Here is a 20463-nt window from a genome sequence, read left to right as displayed (position 1 = left end):
ATATTTATATATAACACACATATTTATTATAACACACATATAACATAATGGACAAAAGTTGTCTTTCTTTTCCATTGCCAGTGTAATGGTGTTAATAGAAAAGAGATAGTTTTATACATATTAGTGTCTATGAGGGTCCATAATACCTACAGGAACCTCATAAATGATTATTGAATGAATGGATTTATGGGTTTTTACTTTTTTATTAGTGTTAATTTTAATTCTATGAATGGATTTATGTTTTATACTTTATGAACATGATTTTTGCTGATCATAATGGGCAGATATTGGTACCTCTGTGTGCATCATTTCTTCTCACCATTGCAAACTAAATCAGTAAGTCATAACTTCATATAGAATTGACAGTTTTGGGACGCCTGGGTGGCTCAGTTGGTTAGGCAGCTGCCTTCGGCTCAGGTCATGATCCCTGCGTCCTGGGATCGAGTCCCACATCGGGCTCCTTGCTTGGCGGGTCGCCTGCTTCTCCCTCTGCCTCTGCCTGTGCTCGCTCACTCTCCCTCTCTCTCTGACAAATAAATAAATAAAATCTTAAAAAAAAATTGACAGTTTTGATTTGTATCATAGTATTTAAAATCATTTTTCAGAATATTACTGTATGAAATGCATTATATTTTGCACAGATACTTAGCAAGTATTGTAAGTATTAAGCCTCTAAATCTCAGTAGGAAAAAAAAAGTGTACTTTTTGGGTATTTCAAACATTTTTACCACCCAAGTAAATAGTGTGTACCACCAAAAATATGGTTCAAGATTGGAAACAATAAATGATATATGCAACCTCCAAAAATATAGTTACAGTTTATTCATTCATTTATAGAGCAAATATTTTTTAAACACTTGTTTGTTCTAGTCACTCTTTTAGGCATTATGGATATGGCAATGAACAAAGCAATTAAAGAGCCTGACTTCGTAGAACTTACAGGCGTGAGATTACAACAGTTATATAATGTAATATGAAATAGTAAATATATATATATAATATATAAAATATATACATGTGATACATGTATCACAAATATTTTTTTTTCCTTGATGCCCCATCCATAACCCATCAGGAGGTACTTTTCATGCACACAGTCTTGGTTTCTGACGGCTAGAGCCTGAATTCTTTTCCTGAGAACTTTTACCAGGCGCCAGAGACAGCTCCATTCTTGAGCATGAGAAACCCTAAAATTCCAAGTGTAAATGCCCTCTGGAAATTGCCATCAGCTAATGCATAAGAGGATTTATTGGATAAATAGTACAGTTTCCTTGATTCATGGCTACAAAAACTCTGAGGTTTATATTCTGCACTAGTTTCCAGAGTTTCTAGCATGGGCAAGCTTCATTTGCTCCTTTAGTAACCCTTTGAAATATAATCTTTACTGGGTTGCATTCCTTTAGTTTTAACCTAAGGCTTTATGTTTCAAGTGGGTTTCTTGGAGACAATATGTAGTTAGTCTGGGTTTTTTTAATCTACTCTGACAATCTTTGTCTTTTAGTTGCTGTAGTTAGACGATTCTCATTAAAAGTGATTATTGATATAGTTGTTGTAATAGCTACCATGTTTGTGATTATTTTGAATTTGTTGAATTTATTCTTTGTTTCTCTGCCTGTCTTTCCCTACTTTCCCTGGTTCTAAATGAACAATTTATGATTCAAATTTATCACCTCTCCTAGAGTATAGATTACACTACTTTTTAATGCTTTTTTTTAGTGGCTGATCTAGGGTTTACAACATAGGTATCTACTAATCTGAGTCCACCTTCATATAATACTGTACCATTTCACATACAATGTAGGTATCTTATATGGGAGTATTTCTAATTCTTCCCCCAGTTCTTTCTGACATTGTTGTGATTCATTTTACTTACCTGTATGCAATAATCACCCAATTTATTTGTAGTATTATTGTTTTATTAAAATTAACTTTTGGATCCATTAAGAATATGTAAGTATGTATAGATAGATAAAAATACAGATATACCTTGGTTGATACGCCTTAATTTATTTTTTCTCCAATATTTTCCTACATAATTTTCTTTCTGAAAAACTTTTAGTATTTTTTGCAGGTCGTATTTATTGGCAATGAATTCATTTAGTTTTGTTTATCCAAGAAAGTCTAGCTCTGCTTCACTTTTGAGGAATAATTTTTCTAGATATTGAGTTCTAGGTTGATGTGGTTTTTGTTTTGTTCTGTTTTTCTTCAAACACTTCAAAATTTTCAAACTACCATTTCACTTTCCTCTCATTTGCATGGTTTCTGATGAAGTCTTTGTTGTAATCATTATCCATGTTTCTCTGTAAGTAAGGCTTTTCCCCTGTTTTGAAATCTGAATTTAAGATTTTCTCTGTCTTTAGCTTTTTGCCATATAAATATGATATGTCTAGATGATTGTTGCTGTTGTACTGTTATTTATATACTTTTGGTGTTCTCTGGACTTCTTAAATCTGTTGTTAGGTGTATGTTATTAATTGGAAAAATTTTCAGTCATTATTACTTCAAATGTACTTTCTGCTCCATTGTCTCTCTTCCCCTGGTACTCCAAATACACATATGTTATACTGTCTGATATTATCCTATAGTTCCTAGATGTTCTTCTGTTCTATTTCCGTCCTTTCTTCATTTCAGTTTGGTAAGATTGTATGGATACATCTTCAAGTTTACTGATTCTTTTTCTCAGCTGTGTCACATCTACTGATGAGTCCATTGAAGGCATTTTTTCATTTTAGTTAAACTATTTTTGATTTCTATCATTTTCATATAATTCTTAAAATTTTTAATTTTTTATTTACATAAGCCATCTATCCTTGCATTTTTGCCTACTTTTTCTATTAGAGACTTTAACACATCAATAATAGTTATATCAAATTCCCTCTTTGATAATACCAGCATTTACGTAATATCTAAATTCTGAGCCTTGTTCTAGTGCTTATCATTTCTCTTTATACTGTTTCTTTTTATTACCTTTTAGAATTCTTTGTAATTTTTGGTTGAAAGCTATCAGAAACTAAGGTCTTCTAGTGTCCTTGATTGTGTGTAACTCCTTAATCCCCTATGCACATCTCCTCAGAAAAAGTGTGTAATGTGCAACTCCTTCAGCTCTAACTCACTGTGATACTGGAGCCCTATAGCTGGGTTAGGAAAGTGTGGGGAGAGGGAGCATTTTATAAACTTTCAATATTAGTCCTCTAATGTATCTCCATCTCAGACCTATGACTGTCCTATGTGTTTCTCCTGTGATATAGTTCCTTTATCTGTCTCCCAAGCCCTGACTCCATTTTTTTGGAGGGGGGAGGAGGAGGGTATTAGAATTCCCATTCTATATTTTGGAAGCTATGCCATGACCGTCATGACCTGTCAAACCCACAACTTTAATGATACAGGAAGACTATAGGGAAAGTAAATTCCTTTTCCTGGCTAGAAGAGCATCTTTGAATTGAGACATGGAAATACCCTATCCCTTAGAAGTGGATTTTAGTTATAGATAAGGCTCTTGACTTATTTCACAGTAGTTTTTTTGTTTGTTTGTTTTTGTTTTTTGTTTGTTTGTTTGTTTTCCCAACCACTTTCCAGGGACACCTTTCTCAGACTATCCTCATGAGAACCTGGTGGCATTCATTTAAAAAAAAAAAAAAAAAGCCTACAGAAATGTTTGGTGTCCCTCTAACATTTTAGCCACCAGGAGTTTCTGTCTCATACACTAGACCATAGTCAGCCCATAGAATTCATTAGTTAACATTTGAGACTTCCTATGAATTCATGGCTCCAGCAATTTCTGACCCAAATAAGCAGATATTTATTACTACATCTCTAAACATGCTTGTTTCTCCAGATTTTGAAGTGGAATTTTACCCTATGACCTCTGTTCTCTCACAGTTCTGAGAAAAAGAATTGATTTTCATTTTTCATAGATAGTTCTTGTTATAAGGACAAGAACAATGATTTCCAAGTTCTGTACATGCCAGAGTTGAAACCAGAAATCTTTATCTGCTTCCTACTCTCTCATCACTTTGCTACTCTTCTGCCACTGTTTCCTGAGATCTCAAATAAACCACTTAAATTCCACTCCTTGTCTCACTCTCTGTTTCTCGGTGAAATCAAGTTAAGAAAACCAGTGAGACATTTTACTAGAGAAACTGTTCTGTCTTATCCTAGGTTACTGTTAGAACTGAGAGAGTAACAAATATGCATTAGATCATTACATCCCTTTCCAATACCTCCCAGAGAAAATGGCTGCTGCCTATAAAGTTAAAAGATTTCTTAAGATGAAAAAAAGTACCTTAAATTACTATCACTCATCTACCCTGAAACGCTTTGTAGCATCTATTTATATAGAATTTCTATGTTGGAATTATTACTATCCATATGATATTTTATAAATTCGAACTAGAATTCTACATACTTCAGCTAGCGTTCAGCTTCAGAAAACCTGATATACTTTTTTTCTGGTTTGCTTTCAAAATGGGATCCATTTAGCCTTACTTTATGTATGGCGAGAATGCAGAGTAATGTTAAATTTCAGTGAACTATTGAAATATGTTGTCCCTCAGATCTTTCCAAACATGAAAGGAAAAGTGTAACCCAATTTTCTGTTGTCTTCTCAAGTTGTACTAAATTCTGTGTTAAATTAACCAGATGGTCTGACAAGTCTTAGTCACAAGCAAGGCTTTCCTATAGGACTCGTGGATGAAATCAGAAAGAGATGTCTCCAAAGAGGCAAGCCAAGAGAGGTAGACAAGAATATACTCTGATAGTTAAAACCTGGGGATCCATTCTTCTTTTACATGAACAGGTTCTATGCAAGTTATCCAGTCATTGTTATCAGTTAAATAAGAGAAGAGGAATAGATAAAACCTTTTAAATGAATACTTTTGCTTGAAACTAATTCTGAAGGAAGTCACCAGTTTTGAGAAACAACTTTGTCTAATCTCGTAAATGTAGACATTAAAGTACACTGCGTCCTTGCTGTTGGGTTATACTCAGTTTTGCTCATCAGGTTGTCCATATGATATTCAATGCACAGTTTTTTGTTTGTTTGTTTGTTTTTCTTTTGTATTCTGTCTCTGCTTTCACCTTTCACGGTGGTATAGATGCATTTCTGTGGAATCCTTTTAAAAGAAAACATCACATTTAAATGCATGTATTTTATTATAATTCTATTTAACACATCTGTGACTTTTGATAAAATTGTAACTTTCTGAATCAACCTTTAGTTGTCCCTTCTATAGTCTTCAAAATTATCTTGTTATCCATTTTTCAGCCTTTGAAATTATAGAACCTAGCCTTAAGACGAGAATGACATATATTTTGAGACAATAGCACAGCCCTTGTCACTCAGAAACAGTTGCCCTCTTGACTAATAGAAAAGATATTTAAATCAGATAAAGGCAAACATCAGTTTTCCTGCATGCCTTCTTTTGTACTCAGTCTCTCTTTCTTGTTAATATAGCTTTCAGATTCCAATACCCAGAGGTGTTCTATAACTGTTTTCCTCCTGAATAAACTTTCTCTTCTTCACATTAAGGGGGAAGATAAAAGAGGAAAAGCCGTAAATAGAAGGAAACCCTACTATGAGTGACAACTTGGATGGACCTTGAAACTATTACTAAGTGAAATAAGATGGAGAAAGACAAATACGCTAAGATTTCACTCATATGTGGAATCTAAAACAAATGAACAAATCAAATAAAACAAAACCAAATTCACAGATACAGGGAACAGAGTAATGATAACCAGAGGAGAAGTGGTTTGGAGTGCACAAAATGAGTGAAGGGGTCAACTATATGGTGATGATGGTAACTAGACTTGTGGTGGTGATTACTTTGTATTCAGATGTTAAATTATAAAGCTGTACACCTGCAACTTATATGATAAGAACAAGGGAAAGAAGGCAGAGAATAATAAGTGTTTTTCTTCTACAATGATGATAACAGAATTTCTCTTTAAGCAAATAGCATTTTAGCAGAGATCTGCTGGAAGTTAACAACAAATTTGTACACACGTTTGGTGTAAAAACATTCCATGCAGAATAAATAGCAAGTCTAAGTATGAAAGTGGGTGTATGGTTGAAGAAGTTTCAGAAACATTAAGTAAATAAGGGTGGGTAAGGCAAAGTGAGAGAGAGAATGTTAGAAGATGGTGGCAGAGATATAGCCATGAAAAGGTAAAGTAGGAATTGTATGTAGGTCATTGTAAGAATGTTTATTCTAATAATGATGAAGGACTGTTGGAGAGTTTTGAACTGAAGAATGACACTGTCTTAAACTATTCTAGGAAATGTAGCTTGTGAGCAAGACATTCATAGGAAACACCAAAAAAAGGAAAGAAAAGAAAAAAAAAACACATATAATTTTAGCCCAGTTCTTAAAAATCAAGCCTAGGACAAAAGCAGTTGGTTATTTGGGAAATTATTCCAGGAAGCAGAAATGAATGTTCCAGAGAAATAAAACAGGTAAATAAGGAAACTAATATAAGGGTATACTGATTGCCACTATTGCAAGTACTGGCAGTCCATCTGGGACCCACTGTGGAATCTCAGAAATGGGTCTCAGAAACGACTGCCTGATAAATAAAGGAGGAAAGAATTTATCCTGGAGTTGTTACCCTCCACAGGTCAAGAGTAGACCTATATTGCAGTAACTCCTCAGCTCTTCTGGGCTGTGCCTTTCTTGGTGCTGAGTGAGATCCTGCAAACATCCATTTCATGAATCAAAGAAGTCCCTGGACAGGAAAGGAAGATGTCTCAACATAGGCTGAGGAAAATGCAGTCATGTGGCAATTGTGAAGTTGCTGGACCATCTCAGAGTCAATCACTTAAATAATGACTAGAACAAAAGACACGGCCTAGAAGATGTGCACTATTTTATGGGAAATATGAACTGTGGACTGTGGACTTCCAAATGAAGTGTCTTCTGCATAGACAGTCTTCTAGAAAAGAACAGTTTTGCTATCTCTTTGATTAATTTTTTTTAAGTATTACACTGTGCAATTGTTAAGGTTGCTTATTAAAACATTCTTGATGTTCTAGCTTTGGAATTATATGCTACTTTCCTGAAAGTAAGGATTCAACCTTCATTCTTTTTAGAAATATCTAAAATGCAATGGATTTGGATAACCTGACTAGCTACAAGAAGCTAGTTCCTCCATCACATTCAGTGGGACATTACAGAAATTGGGTACATTCTTGAAGAGAGTGGGTTTGCCAGAAAGAAAGGGGAAATTTGAGTTTGAGTTTACATAAACCACTATGCTCTTTTTTCATCCCACTCAAATATATTTATTACCTTCTGCAGTGGAATGGTTGTGTTGAATATGTCATTGTGCTTTATAATCTCAGCCAGTGCCTCCTTCAGTATCATTCACAATGAAGGAGGAGGGCCATGGGGCATTGAAGCATGTCACCTAATAGAGGCTGATTTTGTCTACATACATTTGAAAAAAAAATATATGATCAGTGACAATACCTATGATTCCTTTCCCTTATGATGCACCTACAAACAACGAATTCTTCTAGTCTCTAACATTTTCTAGAATACAGCCCTAAATCTTTACTGTAGTTTGTTTCAAATTGAAAGTTCTAATGTAACAAATGTTCCTTACCGTGTAGTTTGTTACAAAATTAGCTTCAACTATGCTATATTTTTTTAACATCTTAGAGGGAGATGATAGATGATAGATAGATGATAGAATAAACATGTCAAAATTTTAGCAACAATTTTAATTAAGTGAAGGTCATGTAAGAGTTTATTATTGGCGTGCCTGGGTGGCTCATTCAGTTAAGTTCTGAATCTTGATTTCAGATCAGGTCATGATCTCAGGGTTGTGGGATTGAGCCCAGCTTGGAGTACAGCTTGAAGTCTGCCTGTCCCTCTCCCTCCCCTAGCTCTTTCTCTCTAAAAAATGAACAAATAAAATCTTTTTCTAAAAAATATTTTATTTATTTATTTGACAGAAAGAGAGAATACAAGAAGGCAGAACACCAGGCAGAGGGAGAAGGAGAAACAGACTCCCCATGGAGCAGGGACTCCAATGCGGAGCTTGATCCCAGGACCCTGGGATCATAACCTGAGCCAAGGGCAGATGCTTAATGACTGAGCTACCAAGACACCCCCAAAATCTTTTTAAAAAAGAGTTTATTATAATATTCTTGTAATATTTCTATAATTCCCAATATTTCTTCAAATTGTGAAGTATAACTTAGAAGTTTTTCTGAGAAATAAATTGTAATGCATAACAAAACAGAGAGGGAAGACAAAATAAAAGAGACTGAGAAACATATCAGATCATGGGAATATATGAGCTTTATTTGAAATCTACTTTAAAAAAAGAATACAACCTCAGAATTTCAAAAGAAAACAAATCTGCTTTAAACACACTACTTCAAACTATTAGATGATTGTAGTTACTTGAACACACTGGATATTCAATGATAGTAAGGAATGATTGTGCTTTCTTCATTGTTTTATTTTTCTTTAGATCTGATATTGGTTTTGTGATGATATGTCTAAAAAGTCCTGTTTTAGAGATACATTCTGAAAGATTTACAGTTAACATTAGATGAATTTGGGGATTTCCTTTAAAATTATCTGGAGCAGAGGAAAGGGTAAATGGAAGGAGATAGGATAGATAAGTTGAAACAAGGTCGACCCTGAGTTGATTAACTGTTGAATCTGGCTGATGGTTATGTGCGGGTTATTAGAGTATTTCTACTTTTTTTTTTTTTTTAATTTATTTGTCAGAGAGAGAGAGCACAAGTAGGCAGAGCTGCAGGCAGAGAGAAAGGGAGAAGCAGGCTCCATGCTGAGCAAGGAGCCCAATGTGGGACTCGATCCCAGGATCCTGGGATCATGACCTAAGTGGAAGGCAGATGCTTAACCCACTGAGCCACCCAGGAGCCCCACTATTTCTACTTTTTTTTTTATGTGCTTAAAAATTTGAACATAATAAAATGCTGTGAACCAGATTATTTTGGTTCAAATATGGGCTGCACATTTATTCATTATACATCCTTGAGCTAATTATTTAACTTTCCTATACTTTGGTACCTTAACCTATAAAATGAGAAAATGTTTATAATACACATCTCTATAATTTTAATCAGAATTAAGTGAGTTAATACATGCACACTCTTAATCAGTGACTGATCCTAAACAAGCACTGAGTAAATGCTCACTATTGTTTTTAGATTTGTTTTTCTCTTCAAATCTAGGCTAAAGCTAATATTTTGGAATTACCTACAAATTTCAGTTTGCTTTACTCAAAAATTCTCCCGTTTTTGTGGAAAGAATATGTAAGAAACAATTATTGCTTCTCTGAGGGAATATCAGTCTTAGGAAGAAAAAATAAACCTACACAATAATAAGAAATAATGAAATATTTTGAGAGAGGAAGTAGCTTAACTATAATTATAATTAATGGGGAAAATCACTAGTTTACAAAGAAATTGCTGTTCAAGAATATTATTTTGAGAGCTAATTCAGCTTTGAGCCAAAAACTATTGCCATTATAATATAACTCATATTGATTGGAATTTTATCTCTCCTTCACACACTTTAGCCATGAAATCATAGTACTTAATTTTTGTTTCATTTTAATTGGCTAATCCACAAAGTATTATTTTAAAGATTTTATAAAAATTTAGTAACAAGTTTAGTTATATATGACTCATTTTCATCTTTTTAAACAAGCTTTTTTTATTTTTTAAAAGATTTTATTTATTTGTTTGACAGAGAGAGATCACAAGTAGGCAGAGAGACAGGCAGAAGCAGGCTCTCCGCTGAGCAGAGAGCCCAATGCGGGGATCAATCCCAGGACCCTGAGATCATGACCTGAGCCGAAGGCAGAGGCTTAACCCACTGAACCACCCAGGCGCCACTAAACAAGCATTTTTAAAACAACATACTGGAAGTAATCAAAAAGAATAATAGAAATTTTTCACATATCTGCTGAGAAATGGTAAATTAAATATTGAATTGATAAATCATGTGTAAATGATTTGAATGATTTTGTAGCTTACCACTTTGTGCAGTTGATAAAACTAATAGAAAAGTGGATCATTGTCTTTACAGTGAGAAACTAGATTACGTCATTTTAGATTATGGCAAACATTAATCAGTTACTATAATGTATATTATAAGGTATATATACAAATATGATGAATTTTATGGTATGTAATATGTGCATTAACATACAGTACAATAAAGTAAGGAAAGTCTTATTCATTAAATTACAATTAGTGAATCACATATTTTGTGGAAGCAATTTAAACATTCAAACTATGAGTCCTTTTTAGCTGGTGTATTTAGAGAGAGGATAATTGCCATTGACATAGAGAGGACTGTGTCATCTCATCTCCATATCCCGGTGCCTGAGAGAGTTAGTTTCTTACAGTAACACATTAGAGGACTGAATATGTAGTTAATTTGAATTTTAAAGGAATCTAGAATCTGTAAGTTAGAAACATAATATATTCTGTGGTAGCAACTGAAATTTAGTCTTCATATCAGCACTTCAACAAAAGACCTGAACAATGTTTCAATATGTAGAATTTATTTATGTCTAACAACACTAACATTAAAGGAACCATGACACAGAAAGTAAATTTAGATTTAAGAAAACCTAAAAGCCACAAACATTTTGCTATTTTATGTCTTGTAAATGAAAGCTAATGATAACTGACTACATTTTTCATTTTTTTCAAGAGTTTGATTATATAGCCGTCTTTATTTACTGTGAGCATGATGAAAGCAATCTGCTTATATGCAGTTTAGTCCTTTTCAGTTTAGGTAAATAACTTGGAGAAAAGAATCTCATTTTCTGAAGATGTAGAGAGTTTTTAAAAATTCAACTTAAAATGATATGGGTCAAGATGAAAACATTAGTCAAATGAAATATAGTTGAGGTGAATAAATTAGTCTCCAGATATTTAAAGAAACTAGCAAACAAAAATATGAAACTTGAATGTTTGTGCACCAATACGGGCTTCTTCATGCAGGACACAGTTTAGATGTTCAGAATTTACAAGTTTATGTTAACTAAGCCATTGCCAGAAATCAGCAGCTGAATCAACATAACTATATGATTTTTGTTTTTTTCTTTGCCAACAGGGCTCAGGAACTTGTTCAAGCAAGGGCTTCTCTTTCCTTGTTTGGTTAGCTTCTCCATGTTTTTGCTGTTCTTCCTGCCATTTATCTTGGCTTCTTCAGTTAATCTTATTCTCCTCAGCTCATAATTTCTTCTGATTTAGTTTTCTGGAATTTGCTTTATTTTTCTTCGTTATATTCTAACTCTAATTATTATACTGAAATTGACAACTGTCAGAAAAAAGTCAACTAAGAGAAGAACTAATTGCCGCCTTCCTTGAAATTTTATTTTTTAGGATTATGCTGAGAAAGAGAACACCATAGCAAAAGCTTTGGAAGATCTGAAGGCCAATTTTTACTGTGAACTCTGTGACAAGCAGTACTATAAGCATCAAGAGTTTGACAATCACATTAATTCATATGACCACGCTCACAAACAGGTAAGAAAGAGGTGTCAAAAAACCCCTGATATTTCTGAACTTTTGTAATAATTTAAGTTGTATAAACTATATAAATACAATATTTTTATGTTTTGTTATGCAATTTTTACAGATGCCATTTGGGGATGATAATTTAATGATTTAGAGCAAAAGGCAGTTTTTTTTTTTTTTAAAGCCCTTGAAGTAAAGTCTGATATAAATAACCAACACAAAGAAATACCAGTCATTTACCTTTTTAGTGATTGGAGGTAATTTAAAAATCATATTCTACAGGTGGTGATCCTCTGTCTTCTAATTTATTAATTTTAAATGTTTTAAGCAACTAATGATATTTATCAAATGTGAATGAACTTATAATTCTTTACAGAAACGATTTTCCATTTAAACCCCCATAAAAATATGAAAAAAAGCTAACTTAATATGGCAAAAATCATCCATAGTTATTGGTTAAGTAAGTGCTTAATATGTGTATGATATAGTCTACTTTAATATTTTCACTTTGCTATCAATTGTAAATCCAAGATTGATTTTTTTCAAAGCTCTGTGTAAAGACAAGTTTAAAACAGTGATGTCTAAAGTGAAGTTAATAATACAGATTCCATTTTCTCATATGCTTTACATTCATCAGAGCAAAGTGTTAATGTTGTTTAGCTAGCTTGATAGGATACAGTATAATAGTTATCACTAACTTATTTTTTCTTAGCTATTACTTACAAATATCATCTACATAGCATTTTGGTATTAATAAAAGGTGTATTTTAACCCATGAATTTGCCCTAACTTTCCATTAACATTAGAGTTATTTGGCATAAGAAAGAATAGAGGAAAATGATTATGCTGAGTGCTTATGAATCAATCCTATGTATTTTCTTTTGCTGTCAATCCTTCCATTCTTTTACACCAACAAAACTATGCTTGAGGAGAACATGAGAACATGAGCCTTCATTTATATTCATCACTAATTAAGGCATACTGCTCTTGATGAACTGCCCTTGCTTTCTTCTTGCAGATCTACTTGCACACTAGGTAAGGGAAAATTTCTGATGGAAATATTGTTCCTTTTCTTACATAAAAATACAAAATATAAATATATATGCACACATTCATATATCATATTAAAGTCCATCAGACAATAGTATTGATTTAATTTCACAGTTAGTGACATATATTCTATAAAAGGATTCTGGACTGCTTCTCCTGATTTGGTAAATCTGAGAAAGTCGTTCCTCCAATTTTTCCTAAGTACCTAAAAGCACAAGATATAACACATATGTTTCATTGTGTAAACTAGGTATTTGGAAATATGCGTATATGTGTTTTAAGACTGTCTTACAGCTATTACTATCATTTGCCAAAGAATGCTTTATTCCACCATAGATGGTCTGGAAGATCAGACTCATAAATTATTGTGAGGGCCTTTCCAGTTCCATATTCTTAATAGAGTTAAGATACTATATAGAGAGTTAAAACCCAGCCAAGGTAATTCAGGCTGGGACTGGGCTATTATTTTGAAAATCCAGAGGGTCACTTCCAATAATGGTTGGGGATATCAGGCCCTAGAGATGGATACATTATCTGAATGGTCATGGAGTCTGATAGATAGCAGTCTTAGCTGATTAATTTAGCATGAATCGATGTTCAGTGGCTGAAAATATTTAAGATCTATATTCCTTTCCCATAAGATACTGGTAAATCTTTCAGGGTGTCTTCCAAAAATACAATCCTCCTTTTCTGAGCAGCAGCCTCACCCCCATGACTGTTATCAATATTCCTACTACATGATATCACACCTTGGCACCATTAAGTAGAGAGGGATGAAATTTGAAAAAGGATAATTCAGATTTTTTTTTCTCCTGAGATATTATAGTTGAGATACAAAAAGAAAAAAAAAAATCTGTCTTCAGTCTGACTGTGGTTGGACCAAATACTTGAAAATATAATCCTGAGTTGTAGCTAAGTACATGGAAAAGTTGAGAAAGTTGGTTTGCAAAAAACAAACAAAACAAACAAACAAACAATGCACAAAGAATGAGATATAAGTGGCCATGTGATAAGTGAAGAAAAGTGAGCATGGATATAGCAATTCTGATTTCAAATGGCTTTCAGATAAAAGTATTCCTTCCAACAGCTAATCTGTAGATTCTGAAAGATATTTCATCTTGCTACTAATAAATGAACTCAAAGGAAAAACAAAACAAAACCCTAGCTTAGTACTTATCACTTGCAACTAAACCAAATCCCTCTTCCTAAAATATTAACTTATCTACAGAGAATCGTTTTGGTTTCCAATAGAAAAAACTCCACAAGAAACAAGTATAATCAATGTCCCTATTACCAGCATTGAACTTTCAGGTAGGAAAACCAACGTGTGATTTGGGTACTTCTTGAATGGAATTAGAAAAAGGCAAAGAGGCCACACATCTGATACATTCATTTGCTACACATATTCATTCGCTACATATATACACATATATCCAAGGGCCACCAGATTCAGGGAGAAAGGGAGGAGGAGTTATTGGTGGCATGAGTCCTAACCCCACCACTTACCTGACTTGGGTAAAATACACAAGGCTCAATTAACTCAAATATTCATTGTTAGGGAGAATAAATGAGAGAATGCACATGACCACACTTAGCAGAGTACTTGAAAAATAGTAAAAGCTCAATATTTAATTAATTTTATTATCACTACTTGCTGAAATTTCTTTTCTCCTAGAATGTTTGGGACACTGACAGTTTGCCTTTGAGACTGCCTTTATTTAGGCTTCCAATAAAGATCTATTTTTGCTTCAGTAAGGCTAATAAAGTCTAAAACGTATCCAAGTAATCGTGACCTAAGCGCAGTGTGCCTGCCTCATGTATCTTTGCAAATCTGTTATGACAGACTCTGTGTTGCATTTGAACTCTAAGCTTCAAAGAAAAATCTGTTTCTCACATCCACATGTTCTTTGGGTAACTTCAAAATCTCTCTCAAGCTCTCATCGCCAAGACTTGCTAACAGAGAATTAGAAAAAGGAAGAGGCACGGGTGTACAGAGGTGATCACAATAGTTCACAATTCAGGGTTCATTTTTAGAATATTTTCTCTTTAACTTTGAAACTTGAAAGCCATTGGATTGTGACCTTTTAATGGCAAGGACCATTCCCTTTTTGTCTTCATTCCTCACAGAATTTAGTGCAGCATCTTGCACAGGTAGACACCCAATCAGGGCTTCCCATATGAATATAAAAGGGCTAGAGTCAAAATGCGTTTAAAATCTCATAATGAGCCACAGTTTCAAGACCAATAACCACTGACTAGTATATAGAACTGTTGAATCTTTATCCTCTACATCTGAAACAAATGTAGAAAAAGTATGGCAATCATACTGTTTAAAAAAAAAAAGAGACGATTGGGGGCTCCTGGATGTCGGGCTCGGTGCTTAGTGGGGAGTCTGCTTGAGATTCCCTCCTCCCCTCTCCCTCTGCCCCCCATTCCTTCTCCCCTGCTCTTGCACTCTCTCTCTCTCTCTCTCTTTTCTCTAAAATAAATAAATAAATCTTAAATTTAAAATGATGATTAGAATAGTTCCAAGTGAACTTCTATCATTCTGAATGCTAGCCGTTGAGATTTAAAAAATTTGTTTTAAGTGGGAAACTCAGCATCTGGTAAAAAGAAAAGGTTTTCCTCTAAACCCTTTGACCTATTTATCTGCCCTTAAACTAAAGCCACACTGTGTCTGTCTTCTCACCTGGCAGCCTTTGGGCAATTCAGAGTTATTTTCACTGTAAGAGATTTGTCACACTGATGTTATGAAGAGATAGAAAAGGGAATGATTGCCTTATTGCCGCTGCCCCTCAAACACTTTTTGATTTTTACTTCCGTGGCTTCAGTATGGCTGAAGTATTTCCCAAAAGGCACTGAAGTGACCTTCCCCAGCAAGTCAAGATTCAGTGCTTTATGGCGTGCTGTTTTGTTCTGCTCTACAGGAAGTCATGGTCAGGCCAGGTTGTTGGAATTTGTCGGTCCTGCAGGGACTTGTATTGCTATAAAAATGGAGCAGATTTATTCTCAAATTTGAACATTTCCTAATAACTGAAACTTCTGTCACTAACTTGATACTTGAGAAAAGAATCACTTCTTGATGTTTGGGTCTAAATTTTAATCTGCAAAATAACATTTAAAGGTTAATAGGAAAATACAAGGTACAGGCAAAGTAATGTGTGATTCAATCCATTTTGAACCCCTTCCTTGGGATTTTTCTTCTGGTGTGAGCTTCAATCTCTTTGTACTGTTATTATTTTGTTTAGCCATTTTGAAGATGAGAAGAATGAAAAGACATACAAATTCCTCCTGTAGTACCTCCCCACTGCCCAAAAGAACCTGCCCCAGGAGAAGTACAAGTATATGTCTAGCTAACCATGGAAATGTATTGTTTTGACATTTCATAGTCAAAGCCATAACTTGAATAGAATTTAACTGTAGTTTTTGTCCATTATTGAGTTTGAGGCAGAGTCTGGATAAAATCATCATTTCTAGTATCAGCCAATGCCATTTTCATAAACCTTGCCCAGTAAAGTTCAAATCTCTTTCCTTTCCATCTTCCACTGTCTGTAAGGTTGAAGGCTGTTTATTGAGTCAGTTGAGTCAATGTTGAGGGTGTGTGAAAAATACTACAACTTTAATGTTTGTGCTTTATGTTATCTAAATATAATTATGAGAAAAAAAGAGTTAAAAAGCTAGATTACAGTAGAGAAATGCATCTAATATCAAAGATTTCATTTTATAATTGTCAATTATGTTTTGTAAATGAATAAAAAGAGCGTTCCTTTATCCCTCCTGTGTTTGTTACCACTAAAAATTTCATTTTGTAGAACAACTGCAACAATAGCTATAAGGCAACCTTTTTAAGCCAAGGTGGAGTATCTTTATTGATTTGTTTGTTTTATTTTTAATTGACGTATAGTTGGCATACAATATTATGTTAGTTTCATGTGTATAATATGGGGACTCGACAATTATAGATATAGTACAAAATGCTCAATACAGTAAGTATAGTTACCATCCGTCACCAGAGTGATTACAGTATTACTGACTATATTCCCTGTACTGTATTTATCCTCCCTGTGGCCTCTTTATTTTACAACTGGAAGTCTATACCTCTTAATTCTTCACCTTTTTCTCTTATCTTCCTAACCACCTCCCCTCTGGCAACCACCAGTTTGTTCTCTGCATTTATGAATCCGTGTCTGTTTTGTTTTCTTTTCCTTTTAGATTCCACATATAAGTGAAACCATAGGGCATTTTTCTATGTCTGACTTACTTCACTTAGCATAATAGCCTCCATATCCATCCATGTTGTCACAAATGGCAAGACTTCATTATTTTTATGCCCGAGTATTATTCCATTGTGTAGATGGGTACATCATATTTTCTTTATCCATTCATTCATCAGTGGACACTTGGGTTGCTTTCATATCTCAGTTATTGTAAATAATGCTGCTATGAACATGGGGATACATATGTTTTTTTTTCAAATAAGTGTTTTCTTTTTCTTTGGATAAATGCCGAGAAGTGGGGTTACTGAACCCTGTGTTATTTCCATTTTTAATTTTTTGAGAGAACTCCATACTGTTTTCTGTAGTGGCTGCACCAATTTACATTCTTTCCGTGTATCTGTTGAACATCTTCTGTTTCATGTAGTTCCATTTGTTTGCTTTTGCTTTCATTTATCTTACTTGGGGAAAAAGAACCAGAAATATATTTCTAAGGCCAATGTCCAAGAGTTTGCTGCCTATGTTTTCTTCTAGGAATGTTATGATTTCAGGTCTTACATTTAAGTCTTTAATACATTTTTAATTTATTTTTCAAGCAGTCCAGTTTCATTCTTTTGCACATAGCTGTTCAGTTTTCCTAATACCATTTATAGAAGAGACTGTTCTTTCTCCTTCATATATTCTTGCCCCCTTTGCTATAGATTAATTGACCATATAAATGTGGATTTATTTCTGAGGTCTCTGTTCTGTTTCATTGATTTATGTGTTTATTTTTGTGAGAGTACCATACTGTTTTGTATAAGATAGCTGTGTAGTATAGTTCGAAATCCGGGATCGTGATGCCACCAGCTTTGTTCTTTTTCAAGATTGCTTTGGCTATTTGGGGGTCTTTTGTGGTTCCATAGAAATTTTAGGAGTATGTGTTCTAGTTACATGATAAATATTATTGGTGTTTTTTTAGGGATTGCATTGAATCTGCAGATTGCTTTGAGTGGCATGTACATTTTAACAATATTAATTCTTCTAGTTCTTGAGCATGGTATATCTTTCCTTATACTGTGTATCTTTATTTTTATTGTAATAACCATTTATTAATGCTTGGAAGTATATTTTTCTTGTAGGATACATGATGACTTGGTCGTTGGCATCAATTAAATTATCTCCCTTTATTGTACTATTTTATTTTATTTTATTGTACTATGTTTATAGTGATACTTTAACAAATACATTTTATGAGAATATATGTTTTCACAAATAATCTGTTTAGAGATTTGTTATATATTTTATATTACATAATATTTATATTAAATATTTATATATAATATATTATATTACTATATTAATATGTATTAATATATTAATATAAATAATATAAATATATAATATTATATATTTATATATATTTTATATTATATATTTTATATTATATAGATTTATGTATCTTTTATTCTTTAAAAAATCTTTTTAAAAAAGATTTTATTTATTTGTCAGAGAGAGTGAGAACACAAGCAGAGGAAGTTGCAGGCGGAGGGAGAAGCAGGCTCCCTGCTGAGCAAGGAGCCTGATACCAGGACTTGATCCCAGGATCCTAGGATCTCAGAGCCCTAGGGTCACAACCTGAGCCAAAGGCAGATGCTTAACCAACTGAGCCACCCAAGCATCCCAGTTTGTACTCTTTAAAAACACCTTCCTGTTCTGTGCTGCATGCGTCACCATGGCTTTGTCCCATCTTCTGTGGGTATAATTCAAAATCTATTTCCTAATGTGTAAAAAATGTCCAAGGACAATTTAAAAATAGTTGATGCTATGTAAAGATAATTCTGCATTGAATGTAGCATGGGATATATGCAGATACCATATTTAGCATTACATTATGAGAGGTAATATATTAAATTAATGATGAAATTGCCTGGTAAGTAGAGCAGAATGTCAAACAAAACTGCCTATGAATTCTCTGCAACCCCCACCCCTCATACCTTTCATCTCCATATTCGGCCCAATTGTTGAAAATCAAACACATAGAAGATGTACTATATATGCATCCCTTGGAGAACCTGTGCAGAACCCATTTTCAGTATATGGTTGGCTCTCCCCCTAGCTTCACTAAAGCAACTTGCCCTATCACATCCTTTGCTCAGGTGATTCTCTGTTTCTTCTGTTTGTTGGATGTGTATTCTGAGAATAAGTGCCTAATTCCACAGTGAGGTGTACACACTTTCAAGAATTTACTGTACCATAACATTCCTAAAAGAAAACATAGGCAGCAAACTCTTGGACATTGTACTGTTAAGTTTGAACAGCACCGTGTTGGAATGATGGAGTCCAGAGTTTCTTGCAAGTGCTAACAGCTGCCTACAAAAAGAGACCACTGTTTCAGGCACTGAGAACTCAGGGATTTTTGTGATTGTTGTTTGTTTTTGTCAGAGAACTATGGCAAGAAGGAAAAAGTGGCAGAAAACATAGAATACAAAGAGAAAACAGAGTACTTAGCCTCAGTTCCTCCTTGTAAATCCAGTTGCTCTCATAGAATTCTTTTTGTTCAGACTAAAAGTTAAAGCTATTTACATTTGCATGACTTATTATTTCTTTTCACTTTTATTTCATTAAAAATGCATATATATGCATTTTAATATATATTAAATATATATACATATCATATATATTTAATATATATGATATATATATATATAAATGACCATTTTGTGGTATGAAAAGAAACCCCACCTAATAACAAATTGATTTTTCTGTAGTTTTCTTCACATGCATGAATACATTTAGATAGATACCTCTTTTTTAAGATTTTATTTATTTATTTGGCAGACAAGGATCACAAGTAGGTAGAGAGGCAAGCAGAGAGAGAGAGGAGGAAGCAGGCTCCCTGCTGAGCAGAGAGCCCAACTGGGGGCTTGATCCCAAGACCTGGGGACCCTGGGATCATGATCTGAGCTGGGGGCAGAGGCTTTAACCCACTGAGCCACCCAGGCACCCCTAAATAGATACCATTTTGTATTCTACAGCATTCAGTTTAATTTTGTCAATAGTATTTTTCCATTTATACAGAATTTTCATAATAGTTGTTTTAAGGGATTTACAATATCCCATCAAGTATTTGTTTTTAACTTAACCATTCTCTATTGTTGGATTTGTATTCCTTTGATATTGTAAATTCTGATAATTTAATAGCTCCCACATTTGGTTCAGATTCTTAATTTTCAATCTTGCAAAATCTAGAAAATGAGTATGAAGCATAGATAAGATGTCAACATATTTTAGTTTATAAAGTATCTAGCAATCTAATTGAGACCTGACTTAGTAATTTCATAGAAATCATTTTCAAAATAGTCACGCATGTCAAAATTTCGTTAAACAATTTTATTTTTATCAAGGTAAAAAAAATCTTTTTTTTCAATATGGCCTGACTCTTTTGACATAAGATTTAATTACTAAAATAGAAGTAATAGTTGATATAAATTTAGTTTTGTATGTTTCTATTCTAGGTACTGTGTATTAAAGATATGTGTTAATGTGCATATATATTTTACATTTAAATACATAGATATTATGTATCAATATATACTAAAGTTGCACACATACAAGTACATATGTCTGTGTCTGTTTTTGTTTTTGTGGGAGAACCATAGTCATTGTTATTTAATGTTACTTTTTATTTAGTTACTTGCTTAA

At 33.7% G+C, this 20463-nt stretch overlaps 1 protein-coding gene across 1 annotated transcript in view; it reads left to right on the top strand.

Annotated features, from left to right (window-relative positions):
• Window positions 1-20463, top strand: part of ZNF804A (zinc finger protein 804A) — a gene marked incomplete at both ends in the record, with an annotated part of 278660 nt that overhangs the window by 209717 nt on the left and 48480 nt on the right. The window contains one exon of the mRNA XM_080799650.1: window positions 11381-11524. Within this exon, the coding sequence (XP_080655776.1) occupies window positions 11381-11524 (144 nt within the window). The remainder of the gene's footprint in view (window positions 1-11380; window positions 11525-20463) is intronic.

Source organism: Martes martes (genome assembly GCF_963455335.1).
Source record: "Martes martes genome assembly, chromosome: 3".
Classification (NCBI taxonomy): domain Eukaryota; kingdom Metazoa; phylum Chordata; class Mammalia; order Carnivora; family Mustelidae; genus Martes; species Martes martes.
The sequence above is the reverse complement of the archived record's forward strand: the minus strand, read 5'-3'. Positions and strand labels throughout refer to the sequence as shown.